The sequence below is a fragment of the Artemia sp. Qi Xiang Cuo genome, chromosome 8 (assembly GCF_049724085.1).
Source record: "Artemia sp. Qi Xiang Cuo chromosome 8, ASM4972408v1, whole genome shotgun sequence".
In the NCBI taxonomy this organism is placed as follows: domain Eukaryota; kingdom Metazoa; phylum Arthropoda; class Branchiopoda; order Anostraca; family Artemiidae; genus Artemia; species Artemia sp. Qi Xiang Cuo.
The window spans coordinates 66,969,996-66,994,154 of record NC_142801.1 but is presented as its reverse complement, the minus strand read 5'-3'; the positions used below and the strand labels follow the sequence as shown (position 1 = coordinate 66,994,154).

The window sequence follows — 24,159 nt, the reverse complement described above, 5'->3', positions numbered from 1 at the left end:
GAAGAGGATTGGAGGGTGAAATTCTGCGGTCGTCATGATACACAAGTTCCATTTGAACAGCGTCGTGAGGTCCTCTACCCCAACCCCCAAGGGTTTCGATCCCCCTACCAAACCCCGAAGGTAGCCCCCCGTCCGCAAAGGTTCTCCCGGCGCCCAAAGGGCCCCCCCGCGCCCCCCAGGCTCCCAAGCCCCCATTTTGATACTGTTTAAGGCTTTATTATATATTTTCAGAACAAATTATTATTTTAGGGAATTATTTCGGCGAAACAGTTAGAGACATTTTAAAAGATGATTTTTAAAGAGAATTTAGAAGAGGATTTGAGGGTGAAACTCTGTGATCGTTATAATACACAAGTTCCATTTGTACAGTGTCGTGAGGTCCTCTACCACAACCCCAAAGGGTTCCGATCCCCCTACCCCAACCCCGAAGGAAGCCTTCGGTCTTCAAAGGTCCCCCAAGTTCTCAAAGGACCAGCCGGCCCTAAAGGGTCCCATAGACCCTCAAAGGCCCTACCCGGGCCCCGTCTTACATTGATGTGTGTTTTCTGAAACCCATGATTTGGCGTATGTAATTTACTATTTCGAACTATTCTGAGCTAGATTTCTCAGTCGTCTGTTGGTGTTTGTTGTCTGACACCTATGATTCGGGATGGGTGGATTGCAATTTTGGACTTTTCTGAGCTGGATTTCTGGGCCGTTCATAGGTGTGTGTTGTCTGAGACTTATGATTTGGGATGGTTAATTGCTATTTCCGGCTTTTATTAGCTAGGATTCTTAGTCCCTCATAGGTGTTTGTTGTCTGAAACCTATAGTTTGGGATGAGTAGTTTGCTATTTCAGGCTTTTCTAAGATAGTTCTCTTAGTCTTTCAGTGATGTGTGTTGTCTGAAACCTAAGATTTGGGATATATGAATTACTATTTTGGGCTTTTCTGAGTTGGATTTCTTAGTCTTTCATTGGTATGTGTTGTCTGAAATCTGTGATTTGGGATGTGTGGGAATATTTCAGTAGCGTTTTGTCATGGTTTACCTTGTCAGAGTTACATTCGTTTGATTTTTCAAACTTCATTTTGCATTTCCTTCGTCGAAATGCAAGAATTGGAATATTTCAGTAGTGTTTTGTCGTGGTTTACCTTGTCACAGTTACATTTTCTTGATTTTTCAAAGTTCATTTTGAATTTCTTTCGTTGAAATTCAAGACTTGGAATATTTCAGTAATGTTTTGTCGTGGTTTACCTTATCAAAGTTACATACTTTTGATTTTTCAAAGTTCATTTTGAATTTCTTTCATTGAAATGCAAGAAATGGAATATTTCAGTAGTGTTTTATTTTGGTTTACCTTGTCACAGTTACATTTTCTTGATTTTTCAAAGTTCATTTTGAATTTCTTTTTGGATTTCCTTTTCCAAGTTCCTTTTGGATTTCCTTTCGTTGAAATGCAAGAGTTGGAATATTTCAGTAGTGTTTTGTCAGGGTTTAGCTTGTCACAGTTACATTCTCTTAATTTTTCAAAGTTCATTTTGAATTTCTATCGTTGAAATGCAAGAGTTGGAATATTTCAGTAGTGTTTTGTTGGGGCTTACCTTGTCACAGTTACATTTTCTTGATTTTTCAAAGTTCATTTCGGTTTTCTTTCATTGAAATGCAAGAGTTGGAATATTTCAGTAGTGTTTTGTCGTGGTTTACCTTGTCACTGTTTCATTCGCTTGATTTTTCAAAGTTCATTTTGTATTTCTTTAGTTGAAATGCAAGAGTTGGAATATTTCAGTAGCGTTTTGTTGTGGTTTACCTTGTCACAGATATATCCTCTTGATTTTTCAAAGTTCATTTTGAATTTTTTTCATTGAAATGAAAGAGTGGGATTATTTCAGTAGTGTTTTATCGTTGTTTACCATCTCACAGTTACATTCGCTTTATTTTTCAAAGTTCATTTTGGATTTCTTTCATTGAAATGCAAGAGTTGGAATATTTCAGTAGTGTTTTGTTGTGGTTTACTTTGTCACAATTACATTCTCACGATTTTTCAATGTTCATTATGGATTTCTCTCATTGAAATGTTACAATTGGAATATTTCAGTAGTGTTTTGTCGTGGTTTACCTTGTCACACTTACATTCTCTTGATTTTTAAAAGTTTATTTTGGATTTCTTTCATTGAAATGCAAGAGTTTGAATATTTCAGTATTTTTTTGTTGTGCTTTACATTGTCGCACTTACATTTTCTTGATTTTTCAAAGTTCATTTTGGATTTCTTTCTTTGAAATGCAAGAGTTGGAATATTTCTGTAGTGTTTTGTCGTGGTTTACCTTATCACAGTTACATTCTCTTGATTTTTCAAAGTTCATTGTGGATTTCTCTCGTTCAAATGCAAGAGTTGAATTATTTCAGTAGTGTTTTGTCGTGGTTTACCTTGTCATAGTTACATTCTCTTAATTTTTCAAAGTTCATTTTGAATTTCTTTCGTTGAAATGCAAGAGTTGGAATATTTCAGTAGTGTTTTGTCATGGTTTACCTTGTCACAGTTACATTCTCTTAATTTTTCAAAGTTCATTTTGAATTTCTTTCGTTGAAATTCAAGAGCTGGAATATTTCAGTAGTGTTTTGTCGTGGTTTACCTTTTCAAAGTTACATTTTCTTGATTTTTCAAAGTTCATTTGGATTTATTTCGTTGAAATGCAAGAGTTGGAATATTTCAGTAGTGTTTTATCATGGCTTACCTTGTCACAGTTACATTTTCTTGATTTTTCAAAGTTCATTTTGGATAGCTTTCATTGAAATGCAAGAGTTGGAATATTTCAGTAGTGTTTTATCATGGTTTACCTTGTCACATCTACATTCTCTTGATTTTTCAAAGTTCATTTTGGATTTCTTTCATTGAAATGCAAGAGTTGGATTATTTCAGTAGTGTTTTGTCGTGGTTTACCTTGTCACATTTACATTCTCTTGATTTTTCAAAGTTCCTTTTGGATTTTGTTGAAATTCAAGAGCTGGAATATTTCAGTAGTGTTTTGTCGTGGTTTACCTTTTCAAAGTTACATTTTCTTGATTTTTCAAAGTTCATTTGGATTTCTTTCGTTGAAATGCAAGAGTTGGAATATTTCAGTAGTGTTTTATCATGGCTTACCTTGTCACAGATACATTATCTTGATTTTTAAAAGTTCATTTTGTATTTCTTTCATTGAAATGCAAGAGATGGAATATTTCAGTAGTGTTTTATCATGGCTTACCTTGTTACAGCTACATTCTCTTGATTTTTCGAAGTTCATTTTGGATGTCTTTCATTGAAATGCAAGAGTTGGATTATTTCAGTAATGTTTTGTCCTGGTTTACCTTGGCACATTTACATTCTCATGATTTTTCAAAGTTACTTTTGGATTTCTTTCATTGAAATGCAAGAGTTGGAATATCTCACTAGTGTTTTCCCGTGGTTTACCTTACCACACTTACATTCTCTTGATTTTTCAAAGTTCATTTTGGATTTCTTTCCTTGAAATGCAAGAGTTTGAATATTTCAGTAGTGTTTTGTCGTGGTTTACTTTGTCACAGTTACATTCTCTTGATTTTTCAAAGTTCATTGTGGATTTCTTTCGTTGAAATATGTTTTGTTGTGCTTCACCTTGACACAGTTACATTTTCTTGATTTTTGTTAGGTTCGGTTAGGTTAGATCAGGTTCGGTTAGGTTAAGTTAGGATAGGTTAGCCTACGACCGCGCGCGAACGTAGGCTACCCTAACCTAACTTAACCTAACCTAACTTGATCTAGCTTAACCTAACCTAACCTAACAAAAATCAAGAAAATGTAGCTGTGTCAAGGCAAAGCACAACAAAACATATTTCAACGAAAGAAATCCACAATGAACCTTGAAAAATCAAGAGAATGTAACTGTGACAAAGTAAACCACGACAAAACACTACTGAAATATTCCAACTCTTGCATTTCAATAAAAAAAATCCATAATGATCTTTGAAAAATCAAGAGAATGTAAGTGTGGTAAGGTAAACCACGGCAAAACACTAGTGAAATATTCCAACTATTGCATTTCAATGAAAGAAAGCCAAAAGTAACTTTGAAAAATCAAGAGAATGTAAATGTGACAAGGTAAACTACAAAAAAACACAAGTGAAATATTCCAACTCTTGCATTTCAACGAAAGAAATTCAAAATGAACTTTGAAAAATCAAGGAAATGTAACTGTGACAAGGTAAGCCATGATAAAATACTACTGAAATATTCCAACTCTTGCATTTCAACGAAAGAAATCCAAATGAACTTTGGAAAATCAAGAAAATGTTACTGTGACAAGGTAAACCACGACAAACACTACTGAAATATTCCAACTCTTGCATTTCAACGAAAGAAATTCAAAATGAACTTTGAAAAATAAAGATAATGCAACTATGACAGGGTAAATCACGACAAAATACAACTGAAATAATTCAACTCTTGCATTTCAACGAGAGAAATCCACAATGAACTTTAAAAAATCAAGAGAATGTAACTGTGATAAGGTAAACCACGACAAACACTCCTGAAATATTCCGACTTTTGCATTTCAACGAAAGAAATTCAAAATGAACTTTAAAAAATCATGAAAATGTAAGTGTGACAAGGTAAACCACAACAAAACACTACTGAAATATTCCAACTCTTGCAGTTCAACGAAAGAAATCCACAATGAACTTTGAAAAATCAAGGGAATGTAAGTGTGAAAAGGTAAACCACGACAAAGCACTACTGAAATATTCCATCTGTAGCATTTCAATGAAAGAAATCCACAATAAACATTGAAAAATCGTGAAAATGTAAGTGTGACAAGGCAAACCACAACAAAACACTACTGAAATATTCCAACTCTTGCATTTCAATGAAAGAAATCCAAAATGAACTTTGAAAAATCAAGGGAATGTAACTGTGAGATGGTAAACCACGAAAAAACACTACTGAAATAATCACACTCTTTCATTTCAATGAAAGAAAATTCAAAATGAACTTTGAAAAATCAAGAGGATATATCTGTGACAAGGTAAACCACAACAAAATGCTTCTGAAATATTCCAACTCTTGCATTTCAACGAAAGAAAACCAAAATGAACTTTGAAAAATCAAGCGAATGTAACTGTGACAAGGTAAACCACAACAAAACACTAGTGAAATATTCCAACTTTTGAATTTAAATGAAAGAAAACCGAAATGAACTTTGAAAAATCAATAAACTATATTTGTGACAATGTAAACAACGACAAAACTCTTTCTGACATATTCCAACTCTTTCATTTCAACTAAATAAATCCAAAATGAACTTTGAAAAATCAAGAGAATGTAACTGTGACAAGTTAAACCACAACAAAACACTACTGAAATATTCTAACTCTTGCATTTCAATGAAAGAAAAGCTAAATGAACTTTTAAAAATCAAGCGAATGTAACTGTGTCAAGGTAAACCAAGACAAAACACTACTGAAATATTCCAGCTCTTGCATTTCAAAGAAAGAAATTCAAAAATGAACTTTGAAAAATCTAGGAAATGTATCTGTGACAAGGTAAACCATGACAAAATACTACTGAAATATCCCAACTCTTGCATTTCAATGAAAGAAATTCAAATGAACTTTGAAGAATCAAGGAAATGTAACTGAGACAAGGTAAAGCACAACAAAGCACTACTGGAATATTCCAACTCTTGCATTTCAACGATAGAAATTCAAAATGAACTTTAAAAAATTAAGAGAAAGTAACTGCGACAAGGTAAATCAAGACAAAACACTACTGAAGTAATCCAACTCTTGCATTTCAATGAAAGGAAATCCAAAAGGAACTTGGAAAAGGAAATCCAAAAAGAAATCCAAAATGAAATTTGAAAAATCAAGAAAATGTAACTATGACAATGTAATCGGCGGCAAAACACTACTGAAATATTAACTTTATTTCTAGTCAATGACAGGATCCCAAACCGATGTTTTAAACATCAAGGGTATGGAGCTGTAGCTAGATAATCAATGACAAAGCGCTATTGAAATATTCCAACTATTGCATTTCAATGACAAAAATTCACAATGAGCATTGAAAAATCAAGAGAATTTAAGTTTGATATTCTGAACCACAACAAAACACTACTGAAATATTCCAACTCTTGCATTTCGACGAAGGAAATCCAAAATGAAGTTTGAAAAATCAAACGAATGTAACTCTGACAAGGTAAACCATGACAAAACGCTACTGAAATATTCCAACACATCCCAAATCATAGGTTTCAGACAACACATACCTATGAAAGACTAAGAAATCCAACTCAGAAAAGCCCGAAATAGTAATTTACATATCCCAAATCATAATTTTCTGACAACACACACCTACGAAAGGCTAAGAAAACTAGCTCATAAAAGCCTGAAATAGCAAACTACTCATCCCAAACTATAGGTTTCAGACAACAAATACCTATGAGGGACTAAGAAACCTAGCTAATAAAAGCCGGAAATAGCAATTAACCATCCCAAATCGTAAGTTTCAGAAAACACACACCTATGAACGGCTCAGAAATCCAGCTCAGAAAAGTCAAAAATAGCAATCCAACCATCCCAAATCATAGGTTTCAGACAACACACAACAACGAAAGACTAAGAAATCCAGCTCAGAAAAGTTCAAAATAGTAATTTACATATCCCAAATCATAAGTTTCAGACAACACACATCAATGACAGATGGGGTCCAGGGTGGGTTTTTGAGGGTCTGTGGGACCCTTGAGGGCCGGGGGGTCCTTGGGGAGGTGGGAGTACATTTGTGAATCGGGGGCATCCTTGGGGTTGGGGGCAGTGGAATCGGAACCCTTTGGGGTTGTGGTAGAGGACCTCACGACACTATTCAAATGGAACTTGTGTATTATAACGACCACAGAGTTTGACCCTTAAATCCTCTTCTAAAATCTCTTCAAAAATCATCTTTTAAAATGTCTCTAACTGTTTCGCCGAAATAATTCCCTAAAATAATAATTTGTTCTGAAAAGATATAATAAAGCCTTAAAAAGTATTAAAATGGGGGCTCGGGAGCCTTTGGGGCGCCGGGGGGCCCTTTGGGAGCCCGGAGAACCTTTGAGGACCGGGGGCTTCCTTCGGGGTTTGGTAGGGGGATCGGAACCCTATGGGGTTGGGGTAGAGGACCTCACAACACTGTTCAAATGGAACTTGTGTATTATAACGACCACAGAATTTCACCCTCAAATCCTCTTCTAAAATCATCTTTTAAATGTCTCTAACTGTTTCGCCAAAATAATTCCATAAAATGTCTAAAACGGTTTCGCCCAAATAATGAACGTAATTTCAGCGTGTTCCTTTTGTTTTTGGCATCTCTTCGATGACACATTTCAAATTACTAAGAAACCTGATTCCCGCGCTAAAACAATTCATCGCTAAGATCAAAACATCCGCTCGGAAAAACAATTCTCTTGGTAGAACTCCAAAGACATTAATATAGACATTCGCTCGGAAACAATTCTCTTTGGAAACAACAAATTAATTCCCCTTTCGTGAATCAATAATTCCCCTTAGAAACAACAAATTAATTCCCCTTTCGTGTCAAATCAATCAATCATGACATCAGCTGTCACGTGTGATCTAAACTTTGCCCTGGAAACAATTCTGGTCGAACTCCAAAGACATTAATTAACTTGACGTCACCTGTCAGACAACGTTTCCTATTTCTGGATCATAACATTTGCCTCGAGCAACAACAACAAATACTATTTCTGGATCATAACATTCTTCCCAGGCACTTGGCCAAAAACAACAAACTGTTTCCTGGATCATAACATTTGCCTCGAGCATACAACAACAAATACTCTTTCCTGGATCATAACATTCTTCCCAGGCACTGGGCCAAAAACAACAAATACTCTTTCCTAGATCATAACATTCTCCCCTAGCGGGCACTTGGGCAAAACAATAACAATAAATCGACCTTGGAAAAAGAGGTCATTGACACTGTCCCCATTAAACTATGTAAAAAAGTTGTAGGTGGCAGCAGGGGTGGGCAATGGGACCTCCTGAGGCATCTCTACTCACATCCAATCAAAATTTTGAGATTGCCATTTTGTTCAACGTAGTTGAAAGTTCTGGAAATTAGGTCTTTGAGAATGATAACCCCCTCAGAGCCCTCAGGGCGAGCGTTATAAGTTATACCCTGGGGGCACATAAGGTTTTTATCGAAACCTTTGTCGTAAAACTTGAAAAAGGGTGCATTCGATTGGAAATTCAAAGGGCTAGTGCCATTCTTAATAGTCAAAAGTGATTGGTGGGCAACTAACCCCCCTCTCATGCCCGCCTTTTCCCCAAACACATCCAATCAAAAATTTTAGATAGCCATTTTGTTCAACATAGTTGAAAGTTCTGGAAATTAGGTCTTTGAGGATGACAACCCCCTCAGAGCCCTCAGGGCAAAGGTTGTAAGTTACGCCCTAGGGGCATATGAGGTTTTTATAGAAAGTGTTGTCGTAAAACTTCAAAAGGGGCTCATTTGATTGGAAATTGAAAGGGCTAGTACTGTTTTTAATAATTGATAGTGAATGGAGAGCAGCTAACCCCCCTCTCACGCCCACCATTTTCCCAAATACATTCAATTTAAATTTTGAGATAGCCATTTTGTTCAACGTTGTTGAAAGTTCTGGAAATTATGATTTTGAGGATGACCAACCCTCCACACCCCTCAGGGCAAGGGTTATATATTAGGCCCTGGGGGCATGTAAGGTTGTTATAGGAAGTGTTGTAGTAGTAACTTCAAAAAGGGCTAATTCGATTGGAAATTGAAAGGGCTAGTGCCCTTTTTAATAGTCGAAAGTGATTGGAGAGCAACTAACCCCCCTCTCAAGCTCACCATTTCCTCAAACACATCCAATCAAAATTTTGAGATGGCCATATTGTTCAACGTAGATGAAGTAGATGAAACTTCTGGAAAATAGGTCTTTTAGGATGACACTTCCCCCGGAGCCCTCAGGGCTAAGGTTGTAAGTTATGCCCTTGGGGCATATAAGGTTGTTTTTATAGAAAATACCATTTCCCCAAACACATCCAATCAAAATTTTGAGATAGCCATTTTTTTCAACGAAGTTTAATGTTCTGGATATTATGTCTTTGAGGCTGATCACCCCCCCCCCCCACACCCCTCAGGGCAAGGGTTGTAAGTTATGCCCTGGGGGCATGTAAGGTTTTTATAGAGCGTTGTAGTAGAAACTTTGAAGGGCTAGTGCCCTTTTTAATAGTCAAAAGTGATTGGAGGAAAACTAACACCCCTCCCACGCCCACCATTTCCTCAAAAACATCCAATAATTTTTTTTAGATTGCTATTTTGTTCAACGTAGTTGAAAAGTCCGGAAATTATGTCTTTAAGGATGACACTCCCCCCACAGCCCTCAGCGCAAGAGTTGTAAGTTATGCCCTGTTGGCATATAAGGTTTTATAGAAAGTGTTGTTGTAGAAACTTCAAAAAGGGCTAATTCAATTGGAAATTGAAAGCGCTAGTGCCCTATTTAATAGTCGAAAGTGATTGAAGGGCAACTAACTCCCTCTCAAGCCTACCATTTTCCCAAACACATCCAATCAAAATTTTTGAGATAGACATTTTGTTCAACATAGTGGAAAGTTCTGGAAATTAGGTTTTTGCTAGCGTTGTCGTAAAAACTTCAAAAGGGACTTATTCAATTGGGAATTGAGAGCGCTAGTGCCCTTATTAATAGTCAAAAGTGATCGGAGGACGAATGCCCCCCCATACCCATCATTTCCCCAAACACTTCTGATCAACATTTTGACATAGCAGTTCTGTTGAACGTAGTTGAAGGGTCCGGAAATTATGTTTTTAAGTATCACAACCCCCCCAACAGCCCTCAGGGCTAAGGTTGTAAGTTATGCCCGGGGTGCATATAATGTCACATTGAAAATGTTGTCGTAAAAACTTCAAAAAGGGATCTTTCGATTGGAAATTGAGAGGGCTATTGCCATTTTTAATAGTCAAAAGTATTCAGAAGGAGAATCATCCCCCCCCTCCAAACGACCATAATTTCCCCAAACATTTTCGATCAACATTTTGATATCGCCATTTTGTTCAACGTCGTTGGAAGGTCTGAAAATTATGTCTTTGAAAATGACAACCCTCCCCCCGGAACCCTCATGACAAGGGTCGCAAGGTATGCCCTTGGGGCATGTAACGTTTTTATAGAAATTTTTGTCGTAGAAGCTTCAAAAAGAGCTCATTCGATTGGAAATTGATAGGACTAGTGCCTTTTTTATTTGTCAAAAGTGATCAGAGGGCAAATGTCTCCCTCCACGCCTATCATTTCCCCAAACACTTCCAATAAAAATTTTGATATAGCAATTTTGTAAGCGTATCAGAAAAGTCGGGAAATTATGTTTTTGAGGATAACAAATCCCCCCAGCCCTCAGGTCAAGGGTTGTAAGTTGTGCCCTGGGGACATAGGATTTTTATAGAAAGTGGGGTCATATATACTTCAAAGGGCGCTCGTTGAATTGGTAATCAGGCACTTTAGTGCTCTTTTTAAGAGTCAAAGTAATCAGTGCGCAGCTACCCTCTCACCCCTACACACAAGTCATATTGTCCCGAAATACGTCTAATAGAAATTTTCAGTTAGCTATTCTATTCAAAATAGTCTAAATATCATACAAAAAGGCTTTTGGGGTTGAAACAAACCCCAGAAATTAGGGGTAATGGTTTTAAGTTATGCTCAGAGGGTATTAAAGGCTTTTATGGAAGGGATGGTTGTTTAACTTCAGAAGAGGCTCAGTCTTTCTCCCTGAAAAATAAAAAAAAAAACAAGTTTTTTTAACTGAAAGTCAGGAACGACGTTAAAACTTAAAACGAACAGAAATTATTCCGTATATGAAAGGGGCTCTCCCCTCCTCAACGCCTCGCTCTTTACGCTAAAGTTTTTTATTGTTTAAAAAAAATAGAGCTGTGAGAAAGTAAAACTTTAGCGTAAAGAGCGAAGCACTGAGGAGGGGACAGCCCCTTTAATATACGAAATAATTTCTGTTCGTTTTAAGATTTAACGTCGTTCCTTACTTTCAGTTAAAAAAACTTGTTTTTTTTTTTAATTTAATTTTTGAACGTTTTTGAATTAATGCAGGTTTTGATATTGGCTCACCTTACATGAATAATTAAAACAAAATTTGCATATTAATTTTACTTTTATTTGGTTAAATGGCTTTCGCGAAACTTGTTTAATTTTATTTACGAACGTTTTGATTAGTAATAAATATACGTAACTTACGAATTAACTTACGTAACGAACTTCTATATTCATAGATTTTAATACGTATATTTAGGTTCGCTCCCTAGTCAAAACCTTGCTCTTTAAGCTAAAGTTTGAATTTCGTTCCAATTCTTCAAAACTGACCCTTAATCGCAAAGGCCATTAATTAGAATAAATAGCTCTTATGAAAGTACTAAAAAATCGTTGGCTTAAAGAGCGAGGTATTGACTGGGGGGTGAACCCAATAATATGCGCAATATTTTCTGTTCATTTTAAGTTTTGATGTTGCTCCTTAGTTTCAGTTGAAAAACTTTTTTAATTTCTGATCTTTTTCTTTAATAATGATGGGAAAACTGAAGCCCCCTTCATAGCAATGTCCCTTCCCCCATGAAAACTGCCTTCATGGAAAGATCCTCCCATATAACCCCCGACCCACCCCACTTACCAGAAAAAATCCCGCCTGAAAACGTCTGTATACTTCCCAATAACCAATTCTATATGTTAACATTGGGTAAAGTTCATAACTTTCAGCCCTCCCCCCGGGGACTTCGGGGGATGAATTCATCCAAAAAGACATAGTTATCATATTTTCGACCATGCTGAACAAAATGGCTATCTAAAAATTTTGATCGGGTGACTTTGGGAGAAAAATGAGCGTGGGAGGGAGCCTAGTTGCCCTCCATTTTTTTGGTCACTTAAAAAGGGCACTAAAACTTTTAATTTCCGTTCCAATGAGCCCTCTCACGATATTCTAGGACCACTGGGTCGATACGATCACCCCTGGAAAAAAAAACAAACAAAAAAACAAATAAACACGCATCCGTGATCTTTCTTCTGGCAAAAGATGGAAAATTCCACATTTTTGTAGATAGGAGCTTGAAACCTCTACAGTAGGGTTTTCTTATACACTGAATATGATGGAGTGTTTTTCATTAAGGTTCTATAGCTGTTAAGGAGTATTCCCCCCTTTTTTCGAAAATCAGCCAAATTTTATTAGGCACGTAACTTTTAATGGGTAAGACTAAACTTGATGAAACTTATATATTTGAAATCAGCATTAAAATCTGATTCTTTTGATGTATCTATTGGTATCGAAATTCCGTTTTTTTTAAGTTTCGGTTACCATTGAGCCGGGTCGCTCCTTACTTACAGTTCATTACCACGAACTGTTTGAAAAGACTATGTCAATATAAAACGAACAGAAATTAATCAAAAAACTTTTCGTATTAAATAAGTTTGTCAAAAAAATTAAAGAACTCCATTAGAACAGAAATTAAAATAAGTCTAACTCAAAACGAGCAGAAATTAATCTGAGTAGGGTTCTAAACCCTATGCTTTCTAAAAGCCAGAATATAATTTGTACTCTACTGAAATTTTTTTTTTTATTTTTTCACTTAGCCTATAACTTTAAGAAAACAAAAACTAATTAAGATTTTAAGGAATAAATATCAGCATAGCCTACGTATATTAAACTGACAATGCACATTTTTGTACTAAATTCATTTGAATTTTTTTGAAGTGAAAAAAAAGGAGGCCAATGCCTCCAGAGTATTTGGTCATAAAAATGCCTATTAGTTACCTCTAGACTCGCATAATGGTAAGATGGCTAAGCCTATTAATACTATCATTGTAAGCCGAAGACTGGTAGGGTTGATACAAGATAATAGGGCATACAGGAGTGATGTCATTATGTACCTGACGGTATTTGATCAAGTTCCAATTGTTTCTAACGATTTATGAGCTTTAAAAATCACGTATTCCGAGTACTGGTGGGATGATCGGTTTTATTTCTACATGTTATAATCAAGTTCCAGCTGTTTACAACGGCTTATGAGCTTTTAAAAATCATGTTTTTCAGCTGCTTATCGATTGATTTATTATTATTTCTATATATAGTATAATTAAGTTCCAACTGTATCCAGGTATTTGTGAGCTTTGTAAATCTTGCGTCCCGACTGCTGATCGTTTATTATTTCTACATATGATATAATCAAGTTCCAACTGCTTCCAATAATTTGCAAGCTTTAAGAATCACGTGTTCTGACTGCTGATTGCCTTTTCGTTGTTCCCACTGCTGATTGGCTGATCAGTTATTTTTATGTATATAATATAAACTAGTTCCAACTGTTTTCTACATTCTTGATATCTTAAACTGTTTTCTCCACGGTTGAAAGCCAAAAGGAGATATTAAAATGGGGTAAATTTTAAACATCGATTTATGAGCCCTAACAATCACGTGTTCTGACAGCTGATCGGTGAACTATGACCTACATTGATAATTTTGTTATTATTTCAATTATTCTGAGAGCTCAATTATACTAACAATCACGTGTTTTGACCTTTGATCGGAGAACTACGACTATGATCGGTGAACTATGACCTACATTGATAATTTTGTTATTATTTTCAATTATTCTGAGAGCTCAATTATACTAACAATCACGTGTTTTGACCTTTGATCGGAGAACTACGACTATGATCTGCATTGTTGATAATTATTCTGACCTGCATTGTCCATTTGGTTATTATTAAAAAAAAAAAGAATTTAAACTGAAAGTAATGAGCAATATTAAAACTTAAAACGAACAGAAATTATTACTTATATGAGGGGGCTCCATTTTTACAAATAGGAGCTTGAAACCTCTACAGTAGGGTTCTCTGATACACTGAATCTGATATTGTAATTTGCATTAGGATTCTATGACTTTTATGGGGTGTTTTCCCCTATTTTGGAAATCAGGCAAATTTTCCCAGGCTTTTAATCTTTGATGGGTAAAACTAAACTAAATGAAACTTGTATATTTGATATCAGCGTAAAAAGTCGATTCTTTTGATATATCTACTGGTATAAAAATTCGGTTTTTAGAGCTTCGGTTACTATTGAGCCGCGTCGCTCCTTACTTACAGTTTGTTACCATGAACTGTTTGATTCTTAAAAAAAATTATTTTCATCAATCTTTTTGGATCCCAGGGAGTTTGTGTGCACCTTACATGAAACTTCTGCTTTAAAGAAATACCTGCTCTAAAAGCTAGTTACAATGCAAAATTAAAAGAAAATTAAGTAATAAACGAATTTCAGATTTAGTATTAGCTCTTTTTAAATACAATTATCTAAGATAGGGGGGGGGGGGTACATTTTTCAGGCCACTTTTTTAATTTGTCCCTTATTGTTTTGTTCAAAATATCAGCAAACAGAGACAAATCCTTAGACCATTAGACCTACCTTTAACCTAAAGTTTAATTAATGGCTAGTACAAGTGCCCTCCTTTTCTGTTTCTTAACAAAGGGATGTTTTTAATATTTGAATGGTATATATCTGTAAATAAAAAAATGGAGTTTTATTTTTGTAATATTTGTAGTAATAGACCTGAATCTATTCAAGCCTCTCGTTTTGCTATATGTTTTTTTCTTAATTTGTCTGATTTTTTTTGTTGTTTTTTTATTTCTAATGTGAGCATCATCACCCTAGAGTATATGAATGAGAATGTTTTATTGTAGCGTTTTAGGTTTTTTCCATGCCCTTTATTTACTTTATTATAGGAGGCGCAGATACATCATCAAGTACTGCCAATGCACTAATGGAAGCTTCAAATTCTAATATTGGCTTGCATGGGAAAAAGTGTAGAAAAGCCTATGAGTGTAATATATGTAATAAAAGATTTACCTTCTATTCACTATTGGAAAGACATCAAAAAATTCACAAAGGAAAAAAACCGTTTAAATGTGATATGTGTCAGAAGAGTTTTTTTCGAGCGGACCATTTAAATACACATCAAAGACTGCACACAGGTGAGAAACCGTTTAAATGTGATGTATGTCAAAAGAGCTTTTCTCAGTGGGTTCAGTTGAATACACATCGAAGACTGCATACAGGTGAGAAATCTTATAAATGTGATGTATGTCAAAAGAACTTTTCTTATTCAAGTTCTTTGGTTAGACACCGAAGGGTGCACACTGGTGAGAAGCCGTTTAAATGTGATGTGTGCAAAAAATGTTTTTCTCAATCATGTCATTTGAATGAGCACCAAAAAGTGCATAAGAGAGCATTTTCAATTTAAGCCTAATCTGAATTGTCATCTCACAACCCATTCTTGGAGAACCCCCGTTGGTTTGTAGTTGAAAATAAAAACTTCGTTACATACTAGTGATTTTCATAGACGGCTAACCCCATTAGTGCTATCATTGTAATTCGAAGACTTGCAGGATCGGTACAAAACACTCATGATATATAAGAGTAATGTTGTATAAATGGGTGAAGTAATATAAATGGAAGCAGTTGCATCAAGTTCCAACTGCTTCTAATGATTTACGAGCTTTGAAAATCACGTATTCCGACGGCTGATCGTTTATTATTTCTATATATAATATAATCAAGCTCCAACTGCCTCCAACGATTTAGAAGCTTTAAAAATGAAGTGTTCTGATTGCTGATCGGTTGTTATTTATTTATATATATTATTTATATATATATGATATAATCAAGCTCCAACTTTTTCCAACGATTTGAGAGCTTTAAAAAAGCACGTGTTCCGACTGCTGATCATTCCGATCTGCACTTTCTACAGTCTTGGTATTCGAATGTGTTTTTTTCCACGGGTGAAAGCCACAACAAGATGTGAAAATAGCGTAAAATTAGAACATCGATTCATGAGCCCTAACAATCACAGGTTTTAACAGCTGATCAGTGAACTATGACCTGCATTGTTGATTTTGTTTTAATTCTCCAAAAAAAATTACTTTCATCAATTTTTTGGATCCCAGGGAATTTTTGCATCTAAAAATTTCCCCACAAAAGCCAGGCAACGCTCGGATAGATGTCCACATCTTTAGTATAAAAAAGTAAAGATGAAGAGAATAAAAAGGCTAAAGAAGAAGGATGAAACAAAATATAAAATGCTATAGAAAGAGTAGTGTATACCAATAGATGAAAATCGATCTGTTTTGAAATTTCAAAAAGCGGATCTTTGTGTTTAGTTTCCCTGCCTAAATTCGAAAGTAGCAATGCGAACTTAAAATGGTAAATATTAAGTAGATCTTGACAAATTTTTTTTTTCGTATCAACATTCATATCAAATAAACAGAAAGGTTTCTCTTTGTTTTACAGGATTTCACCATATTTGTGAGAATGTTTTGACGGTAATGAACAAAAGATCAGTAAGATGAATTAGATTGTTGAAATCTGGCTACAAAAAAAAATCTACAAAAATGAGACACAATTCTCAAGCATATAAGAATAATATCACCTGCTTTTGTAAATGTTTAAAAAACATTTTAGACTAAATAATTAAAAATGGCACCTAATGAATTATTGATTCAAGGCTGTGCCTCTTTAAACATTTGAAATGCATTAAATTGTATAAATAATTAAAAGTGTTGAAATTCAAGCCGTTTTATAGCTAAATTTAAAAATTTGAATCCAAATATCAGATAGGGTAAAAGAACCTTAACGTTTTGGCGCGAGAAAAATAAGTAAAATATGACTTATTAATTATATACGACTAGGTATGTTTAACTTCCATAACTGAGACACCAGTATAATTGTGTCTATTTAAAACTTGCAGTCAATGCTGCCCAACTAGAAAAATCTCTCTGGATGTTTAACTGGTTTTGAAACTTTCTAGCCCCTCAACCATTCCTTTTCGCAATCTGTTTGAATTGTACCCTTCCACTGATTGCAACACCGGCTGTTTTAGCACCGTTTTTAGATTATTCATTGCAACAATATATTTTAAAATATATCCACAATTTTGTATTTTAATTTCTTTATTGTTTAATTAAGCTACTTGCCATTGAGTATTGTTATTCATAGCACTTTCTTAATTAATTGTTGTTGTTTTTATCTGAATAAAATATTTTTTCGCTAAAAGATTGCTGGGTATATTGGATATGAGTCTTATAGCTTCTCCATAAATCAAATCAGCTTGGTGGCCTCGCAATGACAAAAGGATGGCAATTGCAACTGCCAACCTAACCCTCAGGATGTCCTGCGAATTTGCTGCCCTTGTACTCTACTAAATAGTTTATTTGTTTTAAATTCATTAATTGATTCGTTCATCTTGGGGAATACTTTTGCTTCTTTGTGGAACTTTACTTCTTTTACTTCTCGTGGAACTAATCGAACATTTAAATGATGCCAATTTATTATGTTTACAATTTATTCAATTTACTCTTTTTTCATGTTTTTTCTTTTTTCGTAAATTTCTTTGTATATTCCTTAATTTAATATTCATTATTTCCTAGTTGAGTTGCGTGACATCAGAAGAAGTTTCCAGGACAAATATGGGTATCTGGCTCTTGGTATTTCGAATCTAGCTGGATGCAGCTTTTTTCTTGTCTGTGTTTAGAGAAAAACATCTGTAGAAGCGAGATTTTAGTAACGGTATCAGCTAAGGGATCCTATGATGGGATTGGTCATTATATGCGCTTTGGAGAACAAGTTAGTTCAGTAAAACTAAAAATAAAAAGCCAAACCTTGGCATTTGAGCAACAGAAATGTTGTTGGCACCAAAATGTTCAGAAATTTGCTTAGTAACATTTCCAAAATTAGCCATACTCAAAAACACCTTTTTTGGGGGGAAGGGGGATTAGTCTCGAATTTATATTTCTGCAATATTTTTTGGGGGTTTGAAAGGTTTTTTTGGGGTCATTTTTAATTAATTAAAGTCCGAGGAGACCAAAAATAACCTTAGAATTGAAAAATTGTATCACTTAGTGCCCCATTTTTGTCAATTCACATTATAATACCACAAATTGTTTTTTTGCCCCTTCTGGCCTCTCTAAGGGTGGAAAGGGGATACTAAGCAATGGGATTTTTCAATTCTGATATCATTTACAGTCTCCCCAGACTTGAATCAATAGGAAACAACCTTTCAATCTACCAAATACTGCACAAATCAAGATACTGATTTTTCACCAGCCCCCCCCCCCCTCTGACCTTGATTGGGTGGAAATTGGGTACTACGAAGGTATTTTCTAATTCCAATGTCATTTTTGCTGTTCCGGGACTTGAATTAATAGGATCCATCTTTAAATTATATATTTCTTCAATTATTTATTACATTATTGTAATACCACAAATGGTATTTTTATCCCTTCTGACCTCGTCTAGGATGGAAAGCAGGTACTAAGTGAAGGAATTTTTCAGTTTTGACGTTATTTTCTGTGTTGCCAGATATGAATTAATAAGAAACGACCTTTCAATCTACCAAATACTGCACAAATTAAGACTCTTGAGTTTTCATCCCCGTCTGACCTTGCTTGGGTAGAAATGGGGTACTTAGTGGTCGAATTTTCCAATTCTGATGTAGTTTTTGGTTTCCGCGGACTTGGATTAATGGGAAACAACCTTTCAATCCCCAACACTGAAAAATATTGGTTTGCCCTAAAATGCTTTTGGACCAAAAACATCATTTTCCAATAGCTCCAAAACTACGTTCGTAAGTATTAGGGAAAGAACTTTTGCTTTTGTTAATCAACAACAAAATAATGTATGAAAAAACATCTTCAAATATCTTGGCGAAACAACGACACTTCATTTCAACTCATTTTTACTCCACAATAGGCTAAAAAAAATTTCGATCACCCTGAAATATCCGTGCTTGTTTATGGACAAAGGGAAAGTCAAATTTAATTTCAGAGGCAGGAGGGTATTGGTGGGTCTGGAAATTTACCAACAAGATTTTACCTTTGAGTGGTTTGGGACGTAATTGATAAAATAAAGTACCCTGTTGAACCGTGCGGCCATAAATGTGGGCCCAAAAACGAGCAAAAGTGACCTATAACTGGCATGGACTGACAAGACCCCAGTGGAAAAAAATGTTTACTGGTTTGCATGAAGTTTGCGAACCAAAAAAACGCTACGATTTTTTTTTTACTGCCTGGGCCTACATCTACGAGTTTCTGGTGCAAGATGTTTGCACATAAAAAAAAGCAGTGGAAGACGCAATCCCCCCCCCCCCCCCCACACACAAAACAAGACCATAAATTAGTATTTGATTAGCCTTATTGGAGCTTTGGCTATGAGGCCACAGTACAAGCAAAAAAATATTGGTTCCTTCGCAAATGCGGCCTTAAAAAAATCCCAGAAAGCATTATCTGAGTGACTAGGAACTTATAACAGTCCGATCCAGGCCCAATTGGACTCTAAGGCTCAAATAAATGACTTTTGACGGTAATTTCGGGCTTAGGTAAAAGCAAACTAACCTGCGCTAAGACGACACAAAAAACATAGATTCCCATTGCTGTTTTTTCAATTTCATGCAAAACAAGTGCTTTTTATGCACTCTAGGGTCACGTGGACTAGGCTCACGTGGACTAGTTTTATATTGGTTTCAAAGGTATCATCGTATTTGTGATGCTTTTTTTCTTCTTTTTTTTATCCATACCAAGCAAATAAAAGACTCGTGACGGTAATTTCGGACTTAGGTAAAAAAAAAATATTTTTTTCTCAACTTGAAATTTTAATGTTTGAGCAAACGATTGCGCAAATACGAAGCGGCTATACAAAACTAACCTTCGCTAAAATAATAATAAAAAAAAACACAGATTCCTCTAGCTGTGTTCCAAACAGTTCGTGGTAGCGAACTGTAAGTACAAATACTTTATTCTTTAGTAATATACGGCACTACTACATTGCATTTATTACTAACACTAAAAAAAACTACTAATTATACACTTGCTTCTACTTGCTAAAAACTGGATACTGATTTTTTTTTTATTTTTTTTTTTTTTTTTTTTTTTTTACAATTCTTGATTGAGCCTTTTTTCCATTTGTTCTATTGTCCCAAATCTTTGAGGGGACACAAATCTATTTCTAATAGCCAAAGTTCAAGCAAAGCTGCTAAACGTTTTGCTAATTTGAGCGCCGCTAAAAAAGAAGTCAATTTGCTTACCTCTTCTATTACGGTCATTTCGATTTTGCAACCTTATTTAATCTCCTCGACCCAGTTTTTCCGCAATGCCACCAGTTGTTGTGAAGTGTATTTTATGGTATTCGGGTGGTGTAGTCGTAAATGCCTTTATTCTCCCTTTATAGGGGAGATAAAAGTAGAGGTGACCCTATTGACCCGGAACGAACACCCTGCTGCCATCTACAATGTAGTTTAATGCCGACGGGACATAATTTATTCCAGAATTATCGATCGAGTCTCATGGTAGTCAAGGACAATCGATCTGGTGTTCTTGTTTGGTCAAGTGCAATGGCATGAGTAATGATTTACATAATCGACGGGGGGATTATTGATTTACGAGCGTGGGGAATTATGAAACAATATGGTCATAGAGTCATTAGGGAGAACACGTGGTTAATGGGGTCAATGACCTCTTTTTCCAAGATCGATTTATTTGATGTTTCTATGTGTAATAACTCCGGGGCGAAGGTTGCACATGCGCATTGAATTCTAACGGGAACAATGTTATTGATCTAGGACTCGAGGGGGAAGTGAATTTCCGAGAAATTGATTGCGTAATCGATTGCGAATGTCATGGTGTCCAGAAATAGTATTTGTTGTTGTTGTAAGTGCACGCTCTCAGCGAATGTTATGATCCAGAAATAGTATTTGTTGTTGTTTTGGTCATGTACATGCTCGAGGCGAATGTCATGGTGTCCAGAAATAGTATTTGTTGTTGTTGCTCTCGAGCCAAAATGTTATGACTTTCCTGAAAACAGTTGGATCACGAGTTTCCTTCTCAGCCAATCAGCGAGTCGGATACATCCTCCTTCTCAGCCAATCAGAGGCCTGCTTACATATGATTTCCCCGTTACATAACAATTCGCCCTTGAGATTTTATATATAACGGACATGCAATGTAATTCAATTATCAGAAAGTGTTGTGACACAGTGTAAACAACAATGGATAATATTGATGAATTAGAAGCCATGTCAACTACAATTTGCAATGTAAGTACATTTTTTATTTTCAAACGAATTTTCCTTGGACATCCTCCAGTATGTTCAGCTAAAACGTAAATATATTCCTTTACCCCAAATCCCCCCCCCCAAACCATACAAACATCATTATAATCAATGGAAAACATAAAATATATTCCTTTACCCCAAATCCCCCCCCCCAAACCATACAAACATCATTATAATCAATGGAAAACATAAAATATATTCCTTTACCCCCAAATCCCCCCCCCAAACCATACAAACATCATTATAATCAATGGAATACATAAAATATATTCTTTTACCCTCAAAACCTAACCTCCCCCCCCCCCACCATTGTTTTATAATCCCAAATTCTCGCAAAAAGAAATAATTCTCTTTTCGTTAAAGTTTGACTTTTCTTAATTGTAATCTTTTCTCTGAGACATCCATCGCTCTGTTGTTATTAGCTTGCTCTGGTTTTGACACAAGGCTCTCTGGTGTGAGGCCTATAATTAGCTATCACCATTTCCGGCTTACAAACGCGGTCAACGGAACTATTCTTCCGTCAAATTAAAACACAATGATGCAATAATTAAGCTAAGACCTACACAACCTGTGTGGAAGTAGAGAAACAAGTTATTTTCTAATTAGGGTCTAACAATATCCCCATCCCTTCCCCCATTGTCTTACAACCCCAAATTCTCGCAAAAAGAAATACCATTTTGATACATTCCGTCCCTCTATATTTCCAGCTAAATCCCCCCCCCCGCCTCCCACTCTAATACAAACTCCACTATGCTATCTTTATAGTCGTTAGAAGACTATAAAATATGCTCTGTTTAACCATCTAAACCCCCCACTCCTTACGACTTTAATTCTTGCAATAGAAATAATACTCTTTTTATCAATATTTCCAGCTAAAGTGACCGCTGACTTCTGTCAATTTTTAGTGAAAATGCCGTTCTGTTTTGACACAAGACTCCAGTGCGTGGCTAAAATTAGCTGTCACCCCTTTTAAAGCACTTCCTGTAAAAGGTTTCTCAGATCAAAATGGGACGTTTTTCTCCTGTCAAATTAAAGCGGTTTCATGCAGACAATTGCAATTTATTAAGCGCAGGCATATACAATCTCTTTTTGGAGAACCAGTGAAATCTCGTTATTTTCAAATTAAGATCTAACAATATATTTAGGACATTGGTGTTTGGGGCAGGGGGCCATGCCTCAATTCTATCGCCATCATTGTAAGGTGAAAACAAACTGTTTCTTCGCGTCAAAAGTAAGGGGGGTGAGTTTAAGAAAAAGATACATTGCTTTATTATGCGTAAATTTAATAGCATTTTTACCAGATCTTTCGGGGGACGGAGGGGGTATTTTACCATGTCTTTTCTCGGGTATATTTTCCATGGGGGTTATTTTCCGTGGGCTGTTTGTTCTGGGGGTAGGGTAAAATATACAAACTAGGCCGGCTTTTGAATGGCTCAGTGAGTCGTAATTCTCAGATTCAAAAAAGGATGCAATTAGTATATTTCACGAAATTTTTTACGTTGTGCTTTCTTAGTGATAAATGCCTTTTCTAGATAAAATTATAGGTAATAGCTTTCTTTCTGTAAAAAAGGGGCAAATTATTTCAATGCTAACTTTTTCACTTCTTTTTAAGGTCAATTATGAAGAATGCATGGCACCACCACCCACTAAGAAATCCAGAGATGATAAGACAGCCCCATCAGTGCCAACCCCAATGCAGCCTGGGTTTAAGTTAAAGAGAGAGTGGACGGCTTCTTATAATATGGTGAACCCTGCCGAAGCTATGCAAGATCGTGAAATAGCCGGCCCAGTCGCACAAGAACATAGCGACGTCGCCCCGTCCACCCTCCAGCATGCACTACCTGGTCCTTCGGGCACCCAAGCCCAGAGGGATTATGCAAATGTAAGTATTTTTCCTACCTTTCTATTTCTTCCAATATTTTTTCTTTTTCAATCCCAATATAAACATATCTCTGTGAGATATTAACCCCTATTACATATCTAAATGTAATTTTTTATGCAGAGAAACCACTCTTTTCTAATCTTTGCTATCGCTTCGATATCTCATAAGCGAATATTTTTAGGTAATTTCTATTAATAATCACTGCCTTTGAAACTCAAAATGCTGTTTTTTCTATTCTTTACTATTTTCTCTATTGCTATCACATATATTTTTAGGTACCTTTGAAACTCCGTGAATGCTCTTTTTCACATAATTTTGAGAGAGATTATCCCATCTGACACATATTGTCGTTCTAATTTAAACTGAATATTTATATTTTGCCATGTTTCGCTCTTACATATAATAAAAGAACTCCAATTTCCTAAAATATTAATTTTACAGACAATTTGTTATCCGCTATTTAAGAAAAAAAAGAATTAAGCAAAGGCCATTGAAACCTTGATTGACTAAAAACCGCTAATGTAAAACAGGGAAAGGAGATGCCAAAATTATTTATAACCTTGCGCGGGGTGCATTATGTCAAAACATAGCGGTTTAATGCATAAGAAGTGTATGGGGAAAGTGACTTAACAATTCTCAACATTTTGAAGTTCAAACTCGTTCATCTAACCTCCATAATTTACAACTCATGTGTTCACCAAACCTGTAGAACGGAATTAGAAATATTTCAACTTTTTTGAGACAATATGTAAATGCCCGGGACCCGCGGAGCCGGTGGGCCGGGGGAAGCGTTGTGGGAAGCACTGCGGGTCCAAGAAGCGCCACAGGGGTGCGCTGTGGCTCCGAAAAGCGCCACGGAGGGTCCGGGCCGCGCTGTGGGACACGGGTAGGGGGGGGGCGCGGGGGGGGAGCGCCGAAAAAAAATTTTTTTTTAACACTTTGAAAATAAACGAACAAATTGTCGCCTTCTTTGTCATATCTTAGATTTTCTTCAGTTGTATTAACCAAATGTTATTAAGCAATAATCATCCAAATTTTAAAAACAGTAGGGGTGATTTGAACACTTTGAAAATAAGCTATTTTTCATCTATAGTGTCATATCTTAGATTATC

At 35.7% G+C, this 24,159-nt stretch overlaps 1 protein-coding gene across 1 annotated transcript in view; it reads left to right on the top strand.

Moving 5' to 3' along the window:
- LOC148949726 (uncharacterized) overlaps positions 1-17,103 on the top strand; it is a 44,885-nt gene extending 27,782 nt beyond the window's left edge. The window contains exon 7 of the mRNA XM_089093076.1: positions 14,789-17,103. Within this exon, the coding sequence (XP_088949202.1) occupies positions 14,789-15,306 (518 nt within the window). The 3' untranslated portion in view covers positions 15,307-17,103. The remainder of the gene's footprint in view (positions 1-14,788) is intronic.
- Positions 17,104-24,159: the final 7,056 nt, after the last annotated feature.